The sequence below is a fragment of the Chiloscyllium punctatum genome, chromosome 19 (genome assembly GCF_047496795.1).
Source record: "Chiloscyllium punctatum isolate Juve2018m chromosome 19, sChiPun1.3, whole genome shotgun sequence".
NCBI classification, from domain to species: domain Eukaryota; kingdom Metazoa; phylum Chordata; class Chondrichthyes; order Orectolobiformes; family Hemiscylliidae; genus Chiloscyllium; species Chiloscyllium punctatum.
This window is the reverse complement of record NC_092757.1, coordinates 61,309,216-61,328,209: the sequence shown is the minus strand read 5'-3', so window position 1 is coordinate 61,328,209 and position 18,994 is coordinate 61,309,216. Positions and strand designations below refer to the sequence as shown.

General features: G+C 43.3%; 2 protein-coding genes across 2 annotated transcripts in view; one reads left to right on the top strand and one right to left on the bottom strand.

The window, feature by feature from the left end:
• The window catches only part of LOC140491195 (myeloperoxidase-like), a 121,347-nt gene extending 107,251 nt beyond the window's left edge, over nucleotides 1-14,096 (top strand). Inside the window, exons 13-14 of the mRNA XM_072589174.1 lie at nucleotides 176-359; nucleotides 14,031-14,096. Coding sequence (XP_072445275.1) covers nucleotides 176-359; nucleotides 14,031-14,075 — 229 coding nt within the window. The 3' untranslated portion in view covers nucleotides 14,076-14,096. The remainder of the gene's footprint in view (nucleotides 1-175; nucleotides 360-14,030) is intronic.
• Nucleotides 1-18,994, bottom strand: part of LOC140491402 (uncharacterized) — a 272,700-nt gene that overhangs the window by 201,767 nt on the left and 51,939 nt on the right. The gene's annotated exons all lie outside the window — the stretch shown is intronic.

Below are 18,994 nucleotides of genomic sequence, written 5' to 3'. Positions count from 1 at the left end.
GAATCACCCTGCCACCCCATGGGAACATGTGCATTTCAATAACTTACATTCACACCACTGAGTCTTATTGTGCATTGTCTTGTGTGTAACAGGTTATCACAGAATACTGTTCAAAAGACCCATTATATTACACCCATTTGGTAGTGTCTGATAATTACATTTGGTTGCTTTCTAGATTCTGGCATGAACAGAAAAATATATTTTCTAAAGAACAATACCAAGCTCTTCTTCAGGTTTCACTGGCAAGGATAATCTGTGACAACAGCAAGATTGAATTTCTTCCGATTGATGTATTTGTATTAAGCCCATTTCTGAACTGTCGATGGATTCCAAAGCTAAACTTGAACTTTTGGAAAGAGGTGATGGTATAGTATCATTATTCAAACGTTGTACTGTCTATTAAAACATTTTGTTCAACTGAGCAGAACTAAATGAATGTAAGGAAATACAGTTTTTTCCTATGAATCTAAGTGAAGAAAAAGGCCTCTGGGCCAAAAAGACATTTGATTAGATACATAAATAAGAAAGATTTAGAGGGATATGGGCCAAATGCAGACAAATGGGATTACTTTAGTTTGGGAAATCTGGTTGTCATGGACAAGTTGGGCCAAAGGAGCTGTTTCTATGCTGATCTATGTCATGTCATGCTGATCCCCACTCAGCTGATTTCCAGCCCCTCCACACCCACCCCAAAAATGGTACTTTCCATTCCTGACAAAGGGCTTATAACCAAATTCTCCTGCTCCTCGTATGTTGTATAACCTGCTGTGCTTCTCCAGTGCCACACTTTTTGACTCAGCCAAGTGGGCCTCATAGAATTTGAGTTCCCTAATTGGTGCTGTTAATCTGGCTGACAGATACAAACAGGAGTGTCAGAGCTTCTGTTCACTCTGAGAGGAAATTGGATCAGTGTCAAGGACTCTCTTAATGTAAATCAAGGGTGATTAGTGACAGGTTACCAGCTTTTGTGGAGTTATTTCAGTGGCAACAGGAGAAAAGCACATTCCTAAAGAAATTCACTCACAAAAGTCATCATTGAGTTGGGGTAAGCATCTTCAGGTTGTTATTTGGGAAGCTTGACTCATTTGATCCTGGTGTCAAAGACTAGGTCCAGTATGTGGAAAGAATGCGTTATTTCTTCTAGGCAAACTACATTGGGACAGATGAAAAACAATGAGTAATTATCCTGGTAGCCTGTGGATCTGCAGCTTTCTCAGTTATGAGCAGCCCCCCTTTCCTGAGGCACCTTTCAAGAATTGACAGATTTAGTTAAGGAATGTTAAGACCTCAAGCCTCCTCTAATTCTGAGGCATTATCAGTTTTACTCAGCAATTTGAGGACTAGGGAAATCCGTATTTTGACAACGTTACGATGACTGGCAGAGGCAGCTTTAACCCTGAGTGAGAAGCTGAGAGACTGATGGGTATGTGGGATTAATGATGTAACCATTTGACAGTTTCTACTCGCTGCAACCCAACTGGACTTCAAACTGGTACTACAACTGATTGATTGATTGATTTGATTTGTTGTCACGTGTACCGAAGTACAGTCAAAAGCTTTGTTTGCAAGCAGAAGAGGCAGATCCTGATAAGCAAGGACAGAGTGAGACATACAGGTTACAATGTACAGGGCGTGTGGTAGGCGAGATCAACATTAACAAAATCAGCATTATTTGAAGTTAGAGAGTTCAATCAGCAGTCTAATAATGGCAGGGAAGAAGCTGTTCCTGAACCTGCTGGTGCGTATGTCCAAGCTTCTGTATCTTCTGTCTGACAGAAGAAGTTGTAGGAGAGGAATAGGATTGGTCTTTGATGATGTTGGCAGTTTTTCCATGGCAACAAGACATGTAAATGGGGTCCATGGATGGGAGGTTGGCTTCTGTGATGGTCTGGGCTGTGCACACAACCTTCTGTAGTTTCTTATGGCCCTGGGCAGAGAAGTTGCCATACCAGGCCATTATGCACTCAGATAGTGTGCTTTCTATGATGCATCTGTAGAAATTGTGAGGGTCCTTACCGTCATGCCAAATTTTCTGAGCTGCCTGAGGAAGAAGGGGTTGTACCTTCTTGACCACCTCGCTTAAGAAAATGCAGCAAATGGACCATATGAGTTATGGGGTTTTCTAATGGAAGTGACACCCTCACCAGTCCGATTGAGCTTGGGGAACACCACTTGAGTGAAAGCAATTGCCTAGCCTCACTCAGGACATATCCTGAACAGAGGGACTCCAGGTTAATCCACAGCAAAACCCCAAAATAAAACCAAGCCTCAGCCAAACAGTCCCACTGGACCTAAATGGAGTAAGAGGACTCATAAGCTGGTATCCGAGAGAGTCCTACCAGACATAACTCCTCATAAATATCTTGACTTTGGAAAGTCCACCTACATCTGGTTTGAAACAGTTAAGTTGCTTAGCAATATCCAAATCAAAATAAACGTCTGGTTATATGGTGACCTGGTTCTAATGGAGGTCGATACCAACACGGCTGTTTTAGTGATTGCAAACCTAGTCTTTAACAAAATTCACTCTGGACCCCAACCATTACATTCACAGAAGATATCAGCTAGACTGAGAGCCTATACTGCAGAACCTTTACAGATGGCGGGTGCAACTTCAGTTCACTGAGGGAGCTGGATCAGTATCAAGGACTCTCCCCATGTAAATAAAGGGGGACTTAGTGACAGGATTCTGGCCTCTGTGGACTTATTTTCATTTTCCTCAAGTTCTACAGAAGAGGCATATAGAACACAAACCCACAATCAATTTGATACTGAGAGTCTGCTTGCAGCTCAACAATTTCTTTCAAAAACCTCATGACCGAGAGCAAGGTCCAGAAGACCTCAATCCTAATAGTTATCAAGCGAGTGACTTTCAGGATTTACAGGTAACCCACATGTGCAGTTGTTCCCTCTTGTTCCATCTAATCCAAGTGTTTTAAAGGAATTGACTACATGGATAGTGGAGACATTGATTGAAAGATTCCAGAACTCACTGGATTCCGGGAAGATTTCTGTCGATTAAGAAGCTGCCAATGTTCAAGAAGAGAGGGGGTCAGATGTATAGGCCAGTTAGCCCAAAATCTGTCGTTGGGAAAATGCCCAAGTCCATTGATAAAGAAGAAATAGCAGGGCATTTAGAAAAGCTTAATGCAATCAAACAGAGTCAAAGTGGGTTTTGAAAGGGAAATCAGATTTGATAAATTTACTCGAGTTCTTTGCGGATATAACAAGCAGAGTTGATAATAGGAACCGAAAGCCTGTAAATATTTCTTGGACACTTTATTAACACATAGATTTGTAACTCACGAGCTGTCAGGGTGAGGATGCTTGTTTTCGGCTCTTTACTTCAGCATTACTGAATTGTTACAGTGAAGAAGAGGGCCTTTCAGCACACTGTGCCTGCACCAGCTCTTTGAGCATTTTAATTTACTGCTGATTTTAATGCCTCAAAAATAGAGATCTCAAACTGGAGATACATCTTCTTAGAATTAATATTTCCTGCATTTGTCAAACCACAAAACTGTATAGGAGAGGTAGAAGATTCCAATAATATTCAATACATTTCCTAGGGTGTGATAAAGTCATTGGACAGTGAATTCTTACAGATCTAAATTCATATTCTGCTGCCTCAATGAGTGGGCTCAAAAATAAAACCCCCATCTCAAATAAAATATTTCTGTCTATAATTAACCAAAAGCAATGCATGTTGAAGATTGTGATGGTTAACTGTTATTAATATTACTCATTACATTCCTGGTTTTCGGTCAGTGTAAATGTTTCTTCTGGTCAGATCAGTTTTGTGAGCAGTTTTGGGGCCCATTTCAAAGGAAGGCATTGGAGGGGCTCCAGAGGAGGTTTATAAGAATGATCCCAGGGATGAAGAGCTTGTCATATGGGGAGCAGTTGAGCTCTCGGGGTCAGTACTCAATGGAATTTTAAAGGATGAGGGGCAATCTGAAAGAAACTTACAGAATATTGAGACGCTTGGATAATGTGGACGTGGAGAAGCTGTTTCCACTACAAGGAGAGACTAGGACCCAAGGGCAGAACCTCAGAGTAAAGGCAAGATCTTTGAGAATTGAAATGAGGAGGAATTTCTTTAACCAGCGGGCAGTTAATCTGTGAAACCCATTGCCACAGAAGGCTGTGGAGGACAAATCATCGAGTATATTTTAGACATAGGTTCTTGATTGATAAGGGGATCAAGGGTTAAAGGAGAAGGGAAGGAGAATGGGTAGAGAAGCAAATGGCCCAATTCTGCTCCAGTATCTTATGGTGTTATGATCCTAAAGTTCTGTGCTATTCTTCAAGTTAGAATGGAAGAGTTTTACTGTGTATTAGTCTGTTTAAACTGTGCCTTCCATAGCAACACCTATTGTGTGTATTGTGTGTAATGAACTGACCTTATTTCAGGAGCATCCCTGAGAGCTCAAGGCAGTGCACAAGATTAGTGTGGCTCCTTCCTTAATGATTTGTTTATTCAGTAACAAAATACGCTCACATTATGCCTAAAGATCAGAAACTCCCAGGTAATTCTGGTAACACGCAAGTGAGCTTTGTTAAACACAAAATAAGTAGATGAGCAATGGGATAATGGTATGCATTTCCTCAATTATTTTGTTGAGGAGACATAGCAAGTGGTCAGCATGGTTCAAAAAGGTGTGGGCTGGGCTTTTCCATTTTGGAGTTAAATGTACAGCATCAGGTGTGTTTGAAATGATCACTTCCAGCGGGGTCTTGAGTGAGTTTCCCCACATGATGAATGTGTTTTTCATTTCATTATGTACATGCATGTGAGTTGTTGAATAAATCATCAGAGGCATGGGCAAATCCTAGGACTCAGCACCACATCCATGTCACAGCCACCTAATGTTCTCAATCCTTGAAAGTTGCCTGGACATAATCACTGCCTCAGGACCTGGCCTGTCTCTGAATGCTCACAAAGTGCATCCATTTTTATCGCACTCAATCCATCTTCTCTTCTGCTTGCAAGGCAAGACAAGACAACCTGTGCAGTAGAGAGCGGGCGCAGACTCACAGAGGGATGCTGGATATATCAATCCTCAATCCTTTCGAAGAGCAGCTCACAAAGCTGCCAGGAGAGGACCAGGACCAGGCAATGTCACTGTGAGAAAAATTACAGTCTGCTCTTATCGGATGTGCAGTTATTGACACTGCATTAGACATGATGCATCCTCTCCAACTAATTCTTTCTTTCCCCACTAATGGTACCAGTGCCCACCCGAAGAGGAAGAAGCATCTCCCCACTGTTGCACCACCAGCTGATCCTCTGCGGATGATGAGGTCCTCAGAGGAGGCACGGACACAGCGATCACCTGCCCCGTGACAATAGAGTCCATCAGCTCAGTGGGTCCAGTATTGAGAGTGGGTTCAAGGTCACAGCCTGGTGGGCATATCACGGGCACAGGCTCTCAGCCAATCAAAACAATCATGGCCCAGTGCTCTGATCTTCAGTTGAGGAGACCAGGCTCTGATCAGCCTTGTGTAGATGATGTGCTTCCATACTGAGCCACCATGACATGCTGAACATACTGTAACAAGCATTGAAACACTAGGCAATGATGCCAGTGGCTCTCACTAGATTAGAGCAAAATACAGAGGAATCATTCCCAAGTGCTATCTGCTGCATGGCACTGGAACGCAGACACTGACTTGCCTTGGAAAGCAGATTGCCATATGCTCAGTTACTGCCTGGAAAGCTGTCGGTCTTACACTACACCATTAGGTCAGAGAGGGGAAGGTTCTCACTCAGTATGGCCCTTCACCTCCTCAGGGAGATGGAGAGATGCCAGCAGGCAGCTACAGAGACCAGGAGCCCTGGCCAAGCATTTCAAAAGCAACACTTCTGGATACTACTACAATGCCCAACCTCCCCAGCTTTCCCCTTTGCAGCAACCCCTTTTCCTGCAGCAGGTCAGCCCAAGGTCAGGGTACCTGCATCTGTCCATGAGACTCTCTCAGTAGGCCAGGGCTCTCCAGGATCCCAGGCCCTAAAGGATGCCCACTAATGCCATCACATGGTAGGGCAATCAGCCGTCTCCCACTGCCGCCTCAACTCAGAGTGTCAGGGCACCACTTTGACCCAGTGGTAGGCAAAGAAAAAAAAATGTTTTGAGGGCATTTGGATGGCACGGGTGTTCATTACATGGACCTAAGCTGCATGTCTGGAAACACATAGCAAATATTATAGATGTCTGCACTGTTGTCATATTTGCAGTAGTCTCATTCCACCCCAAGGTGCTGACATGGTTGTTCAAAGCGAAATTAATGGAGCACCTTCCCCATTAGAAGGTGACACTGGCTTTCCTTTGATTGTCTGACATCATCAGCTGGATGTGCTGAGGTTAAAGTTGTTCTCATGACCCAGTGAGGCAGAAAGCCAACATTTGGGGTTTGTGGACCAGGCCCCCAAGACTGATTTCAAGGGCACTGACTTTAATGCCGTTACGAGGACCACTGGGTCTGGGATAAAGGCATCGCAAACAGCACACAACCAATGATATACACACATGAGAAATCTGAATACATTGTCAGAGGGAAACAGCTTCAGTTGGCTGCAGCCTCTGTAGCCAGGCCAGGCCAGAGCTTAACATGAATTAATTGTAAGAGGCAGAGAATGGAAGGGTTTATTTAATGTCCAGCAGGGGAAGCACAGTCCCTGAGGATGCTCAGCCATTGCAATGGCATAGTCAAGAAATCTGATGTTCTCCAGGATTATAGGAATACTGATAAAATAAGGCAACTATTGACATCAGGCAGGATTAGAATTGCAGTGCATTCTCCAGGATACACAATAGACAATAGACAATAGACAATAGACAATAGGTGCAGGAGTAGGCCATTCTGTCCTTCGAGCCTGCACCATCATTCAATATGATCATGGCTGATCATCCTTAATCAGTATCCTGTTCCTGCTTTATCTCCATTACCCTTGATTCCACTATCCTTGAGAGCTCTATCCAACTCTTTCTTAAATGAATTCAGAGACTGGGCCTCCACTGTCCTCTGGGGCAGAGCATTCCACACAGCCACCACTCTCTGGGTGAAGAAGTTTCTCCTCATCTCTGTCCTAAATGGTCTATCCCGTATTTTTAAGCTGTTTCCTCTGGTTCGGCACTCCTCCATCAGCGGAAACATGTTTCCTGCCGCCAGAGTGTCCAATCCTTTAATAATCTTATATGTCTCAATCAGATCCCCTCTCAGTCTTCTAAACTCAAGGGTATACAATCCCAGTCGCTCCAGTCTTTCAGTGTAAGGTAATCCCGCCATTCCAGGAATTGACCTCGTGAATCTAAGCAGCACTCTCTCAATAGCCAGAATGTCTTTCCTCAGATTTGGAGACCAGAACTGCACACAGTACTCCAGGTGTGGTCTCACCAGGGCCCTGTACAGCTGCAGAAGAACCTCTTTGCTTTTGTACTCAATCCCTCTTGTTATGAAGGCCAGCATGCTATTAGCCTTCTTTACTACCTGCTGTACCTGCATGCTTACCTTCATTGACTGGTGTACAAGAACACCCAGATCTCTCTGTACTGCCCCTTTACCTAAATTGATTCCAATTAGGTAGTAATCTGCCTTCCTGTTCTTGCCACCAAAGTGGATAACCATACATTTATCCACATTAAACTGCATCTGCCATGCATCTGACCACTCATCTAACCCTGTACTCTCCTAACATCCTCATCACATTTCACCCTGCCACCCAGCTTAGTATCATCAGCAAATTTGCTAATGTTATTGCTAATACCATCTTCTATGTCATTAATATATATTGTAAAAAGCTGCGGTCCCAGTACTGATCCCTGTGGTACCCCACTGGCCACTGCCTGCCATTCCGAAATGGAGCCGTTTATCACTATTCTTTGTTTCCTATCAGCCAACCACTTTTCAATCTAAGTTAGTATTTTGCCCCCAATACCATGCTCCCTAATTTTGCTCACTAACCTTCAATGTGGGACTTTATCAAAAGCTTTCTGAAAGTCCAGGTACACTACATCTACTGGATCTCCCTCGTCCATCTTCAGAGTTACATCCTCAAAAAATTCCAGAAGATTAGTCAAGCATGATTTCCCCTTCATAAATCCATGCTGACTCTGTCCTAACCTGTTACTACTATCCAGATGTGCTGTAATTTCATCCTTTATAATAGACTCTAGCATCTTTCCCACCACTGAGGTCAGACTAACTGGTCTATAATTTCCTGCTTTCTCTCTCCCACCTTTCTTAAAAAGTGGTATAACATTAGCCACCCTCCAATCCGCAGGAACTGATCCCGAATCTATCGAACTCTGGAAAATAATCACCAATGCATCCATGATTTCTCGAGCCACCTCCTTCAGTACCCTGGGATGTAGACCATCAGGCCCCGGGGACTTATCAACCTTCAGACCTAACAGTCTCTCCAACACCAATTCCTGGCAAATATAAATTCCCTTCAGTTCAGGTCCTTCAGCCACTGTTACCTCAGGGAGATTGCTTGTGTCTTCCCCAGTGAACACAGATCTGAAGTACCAATTCAATTCTTCTGCCATTTCTTTGCTCCCCGTAATATATTCCCTTGTTTCTGTCTTCAAGGGCCCAATTTTAGTCTTAATCATTTTTTTGCCTTTCACATAACTAAAAAAGCTTTTCCTATTATCCTTTATATTATTGGCCAGTTTATCTTCGTACCTCATTTTTTCTCTGTGTATTTCCTTCTTAGTAATCCTCTGTTGTTCTTTAAAAGCTTCCCAGTCCTCCGTTTTCCCACTTGTCTTTGCTATGTTATACTTTTTCTCTTTTAACTTTATATGTTTCTTAACTTCCCTCGTCAGACACGGCCACCCCTGCCTCTTCCTAGGATCCTTCTTCCTTTTTGGAATGAACTGATCCTGCATCTTCTGCATTATACCCAGAAATATCTGCCATTGTTCTTCCACTATCATCCCTGCTAAGGTATTGCACCATTGAACTTTGGCCAGCTCCTCCCTCATAGCTCCATAGTTCCCTTTATTCAACAGAAATATTGTCACTTCCGATTGTACCCTCTCCCTCTCAAATTGCAGATTGAAGCTTATTGTATTATGGTCACTACTTCCCAATGGCTCCTTCACTTCGAGGTCCCTGACCAATTCTGGGTCGTTGCACAATACCAGATCCAGAATTGCCTTCTCCCTGGTCAGCTCCAGCACCAGCTGTTCTAAGAATCCATCTCTGAGGCACTCCACAAAGTCTCTTTCTTGAGGTCCAATACCATCCTGATTCTCCCAGTTGAAATCCCCCATAACAACTGTAGTAACATTTTTGCCACAGACCAATTTCAGCTCCTGATTCAACTTACATCCGACATCCAGACTACTGTTTGGGGGCCTGTAGAAGACTCCCAAGATGGTCGTTTTACCCTTAGTATTTCTCAGCTCTACCCACACTGACTCTGCATCCCCTGATTCTAGGTCGCCCCGCGCAAGGGACTGAATATCATCCCTTACCAACATGGCCACCCCACCCCCTCTGCCCATCAGTCTGTCCTTACGATAGCACGTGTAGCGTTGAATATTCATTTCCCAGGCCCTGTCCACTTGAAGCCACGTCTCAGTTATCCCCACAATATTGTATCTGACAATTTCCAAAAGAGCCTCAAGCTCATCCATCTTATTTCTAATGCTTCGTGCATTCATGTATAGTATTTTTAATTTGTTACTGCCCTCACCCTTCCCATCAACACATGCCCTAATCTCTGCATGAGGGGAGGCCTGTTTCCCTCTAGGACACCCTCGTCATTGGAGAGCACACAGTTGGTGCAACTATAGTTATGCCCTTGGAGAGATACGTGCAACATTGTACCTCTCTTCAGTATCAGTCTGAGGATTACTGACAGAGATCAGCAGCTAAGGCACAAGAGGATAATTCTTCTCTCCCAGCAGATTCCACGTGGTTGATTCTACATGGTTGATGCATCCTCAGTTTCAAGATGACGGTGAGATTTCAGGTTGCTTTTTGAATTAATATGTTCACCACTCCTCATAAGCCCTTACAATTCCTCTCTGTCACCTCTCTGTGCCTACAGCTTGCCACCATTTCGGTTGATCCCCTCCATATCATAATCAATTTCCTTTATTGCCTCCCTTTTCCCTCGAGCCCATAATTATCCAGGGCCCATGCTCTCCTGACCCTGTAGCCTGCAATGATTGAGGCCACTTGCAACCTCACTTTCCCCAGTATGAGACAGCAAACACATCCAAACATGCTGTGCTAAGTGCAATCCTACCTCCTCCAGCTCTCCTCTTTGTCTCTGACCTTACCTTCAGAGAGCCATTACTGCCAAACACATCACCGTACATGAGATACCCACAGCAAAATAACAGACTGCATTCTCCCTTTGACTCTCCCTTTTCCAGCCCAAATCGCTAATCGCCTATTCCCAGACAGACAGTGCCCCAACCTGATGTATGGGCAGTGCTCCCACCCCTAGAGACACAATGTTTCACACCCATGCTGACAGTACTCCAATCCACAGGCAGACAGTCCCTCACTCATGGACAAACAGTGGTCCACCCTTACCCCAAAGAACTTCCCAGCTCTTCGCCGTTTGCATTCTCACATGGTCATGAGATACAGGCAACCACTCTCCTTTAAGAATTTGGACAGGACCATGATCCTTGGATACACTCGGCCCTTTTCCCTTTGCTGCTTCCACTGTACTCAGAGACCTTAGAATACTGTACTTTTATGAGGACACATCAGCACATAGTTAACCTGAAACTTGGAAGGTACATGCTTGTTACATATGGTCAGGTATCTGAAATGACAGTTTTCTCATTTGGGCAGAAGTTCATTGAGAAGGTTGGCAGAATCCAGTGAGTTGAGCTTTTAATGATATGCTAATTTATGTAAATATGTCTTCTTGAGACCAGCAGCCATGACTATCACTCAACTTTTGAGGTCAAAGACCTTCATTGCTAAAAGTTACCTTGATGGTAAGAGTTTGATTTTTTGACACTTACCTGATTTTGATCCAATCCCTCTACACCTCCATTCGCCATGACCAGGGCCTCCAAGCCCTCCGTTTTTTCCTCTCCAGACATCCCCAACAGTACCCTTCCACTGACACTCTCATTCGTTTGGCCGAACTGGTCCTCACCCTTAACAATTTCTCCTTTGAATCCTCCCACTTCCTCCAGACCAAAGGCGTAGCACACGTATGGGCCCCAGCTATGCCTGTCTCTTTGTTGGCTATGTAGAACAGTTGATCTTCCGTAATTACACCGGCACCACTCCCCACCTCTTCCTCCGCTACATTGATGACTGCATTGGCGCCACCTCGTGCTCCCGTGAGGAGGTTGAGCAATTCATCAACTTCACCAACACATTCCACCCTGACCTTAAATTTACCTGGACTATCTCTGACACCTCGCTCCCCTTCCTGGACCTCTCCATCTCCATTAGTGACGACCGACTTGACACTGACATTTTTTACAAACCCACTGACTCCCATAGCTACCTGGATTACACCTCTTCCCACCCGATCTCTTGCAAAAATGCCATCCCGTATTCCCAATTTCTCCGCCTCCGCCGTATCTGCTCCCAGGACGACCAGTTCCACCATAGGACACACCAGATGGCCTCCTTCTTTAGAGACTGCAATTTCCCTTCCCACGTGGTTAAAGATGCCCTCCAACGCATCTCGTCCACATCCCGCACCTCCGCCCTCAGACCCCACCCCTCCAACCGTAACAAGGACAGAACGCCCCTGGTGCTCACCTTCCACCCTACAAACCTTCGCATCAACCAAATCATCCACCGACATTTCCGCCACCTCCAAAAAGACCCCACCATCAGGGATATATTTCCCTCCCCACCCCTTTCCGCCTTCCGCAAAGACCGTTCCCTCCATGACTACCTGGTCAGGTCCACACCCCCCTACGACCCACCCTCCCATTCTGGCACTTTCCCCTGCCACCGCAGGAACTGTAAAACCTGTGCCTACACCTTCTCCCTCACCTCTATCCAAGGCCCTAAAGGAGCCTTCCACATCCATCAAAGTTTCACCTGCACATCCACCAATATCATTTATTGTATCCGTTGCTCCCGATGTGGTCTCCTCTACATTGGGGAGACTGGGCGCCTCCTAGCAGAGCGCTTTAGGGAACATCTCAGAGACACCCGCACCAATCAATCAAACCACCCCGTGGCCCAACATTTCAACTCCCCCTCCCACTCTGCCGAGGACATGGAGGTCCTGGGCCTCCTTCACCGCCGCTCCCTCACCACCAGACGCCTGGAGGAAGAACGCCTCATCTTCCGCCTCGGAACACTTCAACCCCAGGGCATCAATGTGGACTTCAACAGCTTCCTCATTTCCCCTTCCCCCACCTCATCCTAGTTTCAAACTTCCAGCTCAGTTACTGTCTCCTTGACTTGTCCAACCTGCCTATCTTCTTTTCCACCTATCCACTCCACCCTCTCCTCCTTGACCTATCACCTTCATCTCCTCCCCCACTCACCCATTGTACTCTATGCTACTCTCTCCCCACCCCCACCCTCCTCTAGCTTATCTCTCCATGCTTCAGGCTCACTGCCTTTATTCCTGATGATCGGCTTTTGCCCGAAACGTCGATTTCGCTGCTCATTGGATGCTGCCTGAACTGCTGTGCTCTTCCAGCACCACTAATCCAGTATTTGGTTTTCAGCATCTGCAGTCATTGTTTTTGCCTTGTTGATTTTGACACTTGCCTACCATTCTTCTCACTTCCTCCAGGAGTGGATAATCTCACCCTATGTTTACTTACATTTATAATTAAAGGCACCATAAATAAAATCAAAGAGATGATGCCAGTGTTTTCTGGTTAGCTCTCAGCAGAAATATTGTGGACAATTTAGCTTATTCTTCAGGACGGGTGTAAAAGGATTTCAAGAGGGATTCAGAGGATATTTGCTAGGATATTACAAGGATGCAAGATTTCAGAATATGGCAACAAGCCAAAACAAATGAGAAATGTTCCCCTTGAAATGAAAGTGTAAGAGAATGTGTAATCAAGGTTATGAAGATAATGAGAGGTTACACAAGGTGAAAAGAAAAGGAACTATTCTCTCTGGTGAGAGGGTCAACAACCAGAAGTCTCTGCCAAGTTAACAAAACAATCTAAAGAGTACATATAAAATGTTTTTCACTCCAGAATGGTTGGAATCTTGGTTTACCTCAATGAAGTGATAGAAGCTAATTCCATAATAGAAAGCTGGAAGGATATTTGAGGATGAGCTACCTACAATGTTACAGTGAAAAAACAAGACCAAGTAAGACTGATTTTCTTAAGAGCTAACACAGGGCACAATGGACTTAAAGCTTCAATGATGCTAAAATATTTTTTGATCATAATCCTCTCTTTCTCGCACCAGTGCCCTGCATATTTTCTTCAGTTCTGTTTCAGTTATACTTTTCTTCTCAACATAATGAACAGTGAAATTTTTGCATCAACTCAATGATATGATTCTTAACATTGGCTTTAAATTGATTTTCAGTTATTTCTAGTTCACATAGAATGAAAAGGAATCGCAGTGAGGAGACAGATTCTTCAACTGGGGCTATCTATTCAAAAACTATAACCTTTTATAACCCATTTCACAAGTTCTCCGGTTAAGTGATGAAGTCAGTGACTGAAGGTTGGAGTTTGTAGATGAAGCTGGCATTTTCGATGAAGTTGAATACAATGCCTTCAGTCTTCATAATACTCAGATGGAGGAACGTCCTGCTCATCCATGAATGGATGTTCGACAAGCAATTAGCAACAGTAAAAGGGTGAGGAGAGATGATGGTGAGGTATTGCTGGTGGTTGTCTGTGCGTATTTTGAGACTGACAGTGTTGATGAAGCATGGTGCTGGAAAAAGCCCAGCAGGTCAGACAGCATCTGAGGAGCAAGAGTGAGACTAATACCTAACCAGATTCAAGAAATAGAGTCAGGGAATGGGTCTGGATGGGTTACTCTTTGGAGGGTTGTTGGGCTGAAGGGCCTGATTCTATGATTCCCTACAGCATCAAAAGAAAGAGCATCAAAAGAAGCCCTCATTCAAGTATTGATGATTCAACTTCCAATCAGCACTTCAATTTCCAGGTAACAATGCCACCATTTTGTTTTACATTTAAAATTAAGAAGCTCTGACACTAAGAATATTTCATCATTGTTCCTGCATATCTTTACAGTTGTTCATTCAGTTAGCTTCTTGTATGTTATTAGATCCATCCTCAGAGGATGTCAGTGCACCACTGAGTTAATATTTTCATGTATAGAACACCTACAGTGGAGATAGAGGCCATTTGGCCCATTCCTGCTAAAGAGTATCACAAGCCCCCTCCCCACCCTATTCCCATAACCCTGCATTTCTTATGGCTAATCCACCTCGCCTGCACACTATGGACAATTCAGCATGGCCAATCTACCTAACTTTCACATATTTGGACTGTGAGAGGAAACTGGAGCATCCACAGGAAACCCAAACAGACACTTGGGAAATATGCAACCTCCACACAGTTACCTGAGACTGGAATCAAACCCAGGTCCCTGGCGCTATGAGGCTGCAGTGCTAACCACTGGGCCACCCCAGTAATTTGTAGCATTTCTTTCCATATTTTGTTTTTGTTGTTAATACAATCCACTATCTCTAATACTTGGTAATATGTAACTGACATCCCAACATGTTGTTCTTCTATTGCGTTTGTCCTTTATTCAATGAGGAGTGTAATCCTCTCTCTTTTCCCTTCAGTAACTTCAAGATGCGAATAGGAACACGTTCCACTGAGGAAATTTCATGACAGTACATCTATTACAAAAAAGAAATCAACGATGGGTTACAGAATAACCGTGGGAATGCATCAAAATAATCACAAAATAAATAAATGATTTAAAATGTGATTAACTCCTCTTTTAATTGCAAGGAAATGATTCAGAGTTCAGCTGCATTCTTGACTGGGCATTAGCAATGGAATCTGCTCCAGTTATTCACAATGATACTTGGAGGCTTTGGAAGATAAGCTTTAAAAATTAATGTCCACCTTATTCACAATTCATGCCATATGATTTGTCTAATTATTGCTTAAAGCTGAATGATTCATCAATTTACCACTTTTACTAAAAAAGTGCTATAAATGCATTTTGATTAAATTCTGCACAATGGTACCTTGGTGGATTTGGGGATGTGACTGCACTAGCCCTTCTTGGAACCAAAGAATTTCAATCTTGAGGGAGATTTCATTTAATTTTATCATGCCTTCTTATCTTATCTGTGATGGCTTAGTAGTATTACCACTGGACTACTAATCCAGGGACCCATAAAATGTTCTGGGGACCTGGGTTCAAACCCTGCCATGGCAGAGAATGGAATTCAATAAAAAACTGGAATTAAGAGTCTAATGAAGACCACGCAACCATTGTCAATTGTTGGAAAAATCCATCTAGATCAAGAATGCCCCTCAGGGAAGGAAGCTTCTGTCCTTACCTAGTCTGGCCTACATGTGACTCCAGACCCACAACAATGTAGTTGACTGTTAACTGCCCTCTGGACAATAAATGCTGGCCTATCCAATGACACCCTTGTCCTGTGAATAAATTGTGCTTTCAAAATATTTTGTTTGTGTAAAAGCTGAATTATTTAAGAAGTTAAATGAAAAAGATCATCTGTCAGTTTCCAAAGGTAGACATTGACAACACCATTTTCTGCTCCTGGCTTCATGTCACCATACAGACTGCAGCTGTTAGACTCAAAACAGCAGTCGAACTATTTTTGGGCAGTGACATTGACAATATGGGAGTAAATGCTGTGGTACCATAGTTATAAAAAGTCAGCAATACTGGGGAATACCTAAAAGGAAATGACATTTAATAGGGGCAGTTCCCACCATTGAAAGGCATGATTGAATCTGAAATAACTCCATACAGTCTAGTATCCGCTCACCAAGTCACCCTTTATTTAAAGGTGCATAGTATTTGACACTGATCAAGCTCCCTCACAGCCAAGTCTAAGAGTGAGCAGACCCTCTAGCATTCCTGTTTATATCTGCCCTAGATTCATGTCATTACGTTCAGCATCATTTGTGACTTCTCAGGTACCTGATATAGTCTGCAGGAAGACCCACACAACATCCAGGCTACGGCTGAAAAGAGGCAAGTAACATTTGTGTCACCAGTACCAGGATAACTGAACTGGAGCAGCCATACAAATATTGTAGTTATAACAGAAGGTCAGAGTCTAGGGTTTTTGCAGCAAGTAACTCACCTCCTGTCTACCTAAAGCCTTCAAGGTAAAAGTCAGGAGTGTGATGGAATGTTCTCCACCTGCCTGGATGAGCGTCCAACAATACACATGAAATTCGACAGAATCAGAGACAAAGAAACGCACTTGATTCTCACTTTAACCACCACAATCAACATTCTTCCTTTTTCATTACTGACCCATAGAAGAAAGGGAAGCAAATGCATGGGAATGCCACCACCTACAAGTTCCTCTCCACGCCACACACCATTCCTTCACTGTCACTGGATCAAAATCCTGGAAATCCCTACCAAACAGCACCGTGGATGTATCCAAGGCATGCAGCATCACAAGAAGGCAGCTCACCACTGTATCCTCGAGAGAATTTAGGGATGGGCATAAAATGTTGGTTTCATCAACATCACAGGTAAAAGACATTCCAAAGCAAAACTTTGCTCTAGGATTGAGGGCAAGAAATTTATTAACAGGCTGAGGGAGATGACAGAGAGAGAGAGTTCAACCTCATCTTGTATTCTTGTCTCTAAAACTAAGAGGCAATTTTCAATCAAGAAGTATTCACAACTCAAGCCCTCATTTCTTTTCAAAGGCTTACAGAAATATAATGACGTATCATGAGGATATTAATAGACGAGATAAATTATTTAATGGTTAACAATATGTAACATTTCAGCATCTACAATACAGCATCTAATGAACTAGCATTATTCCAAGAATTACAGGTAATTTAGGAATGCATACTTTCTTTCATTAGCTATCTAATATTTTGTTTCACAATGTTAACTATATTTGTTCATTAGAAATATGAAATTACCACAGATAACAAATGTCACTGAATCAGAAGGTTATCCAGCAGACTTCCCTGTTTTTAAAGACCAGAAACATCTTTTGGAAGGCACACATTCAATAAAATCTAGAGAGAAGTCTTTTCTCATACAGGTTGCCATTGTTTCATTGGCTACAAAGAATGGTGGCATGTTTTGCATTAAATTCACTTTTGTAGCAAAAATTAATGGATGGCAGTTTCAGGAAGATAGAAAAACTGCACGTCCAGTCAGATTGCACTTATCCTTCTTATACAGATCACATCTACCTCCAAAAGGGATTCCAATGTTCCAAAAATGTGAATCTTTGCCCCTTACACCAGATCCTTAGCCATGCACCTACGGTTGCACCTGTCCTGGTGGGGAGATTTGCTTATGCTATTCAGAAGGCTTTAAACAAGTAATGGATGGGGGTGTGGGACCCAAGATATAGTGAGTAAAGAGATAAGTCTGAGGCTGGTATGGTAGATAAAGGGATCAAGTCAAGGCTGGCAAGAGCATGGCAGATAACAAGGTAGGACTGATAAATTAAACTGCATTTACTTCAATGCAAGAGGCCCGATAGATAAGGCAAATGATCTAAGGGCATGGTTGAGAACATGGGACTGGGATATCATAGCAATTACAGAGACGTGGCTCAGGGAAGGGCAGAACTGGCAGCTTAATGTTTTGGGGTATAGATGCTATAGGAAGGATAGAAAGGGATGCAAGAGAAGAGGGAGAGTGGCATTTTTATTTTTATAAGTCATGTCCGGCCTCCTGTTCATTGGCTGAAATTAGTGTCAACATTTAATGTGTAGTTCGTTTGACTCTGGAAATTTTGAAAAGTACTTCTCTGCTTGTCTCACTCAAATTGAGTAATTTAGGTTCTAAGCTTAATCTTGGAGAGACGATTGTCCACCTTGTGCAGATTAGTGGATCAAAGAGATAGAGGATTTCAAGGAGGCCCTCCAGCTTCTATGGTCTGTTGTCTCATGAATAATGCGAGCAGACACAGCCAGCTCCATGGGAGCTGAGTGGAATGGTGGCAATGGTGCATTCAGAATTCCCTCCTGATGCCCAATGATCTTCTCTCTCACCACACACCTGATCAATAACAGCCATGTTCACATTGAGTGAGTTGGTCACAGTGCTCTGTCAGGAGGCAGGATGCAGCAGTCTACAGCCAATATTCACAGGATCAAACAGCAAGAAGTCACCAGCCTCATCCATCTGGAGGATCCTGACTTGAGGAATGTAGTCTCTTGCAAGCTCTGCTCAAGACACAATGGAAGCATTTTGTAGGAGTAGTACTTGGGAAATCTTCATCGAAAGGCAAAATTATGGGCTGAGTACTTGGAAGAGAAATAAATGAAAAACAAGGAAAGCCTTGAATTTATATAACATGTTTGTTTTGCAAAAGTCAGATATATCAAACCACCTTTCAGCCAATTAAGTACATTTGAAATAAGGTGACTGCTGTAATTTAGGAAAGCAGGGATAGGATTTATACATTAATGATAAGGCTTTGGATAGTGTTTTTGGAGTAGAGGGACCTTGGGGTTCAGGTATATAATTCTTTGAGGTTTGTGACACATATACGCAGGGTGGTTAAAAAGGAGAGTAACACACTTGCCTGCATTGCTCAGTCCTTTAAGTATTGGAGTTGGGAAGTCATGTTGAGGTTGTACCGAACACTGGTGAGGCCTCTTCTGGAATACTGTGTCCAGTTCTGGCCACCCAGTTATAGGAAGGATATTATCAAGCTGGAAAGAGTTCAGAAGAGATTTACCATGATGTTGCTGGGTATGGAAGGTTTGAGTTATGAAGAAAGGCTGGATAGGCTGGTACTTGCTTCATTGGAACATAGGAGGTGAGAGACAACTTTACTGAAGTTCATATCATAATGAGAGGTACAGATAGAACTAAT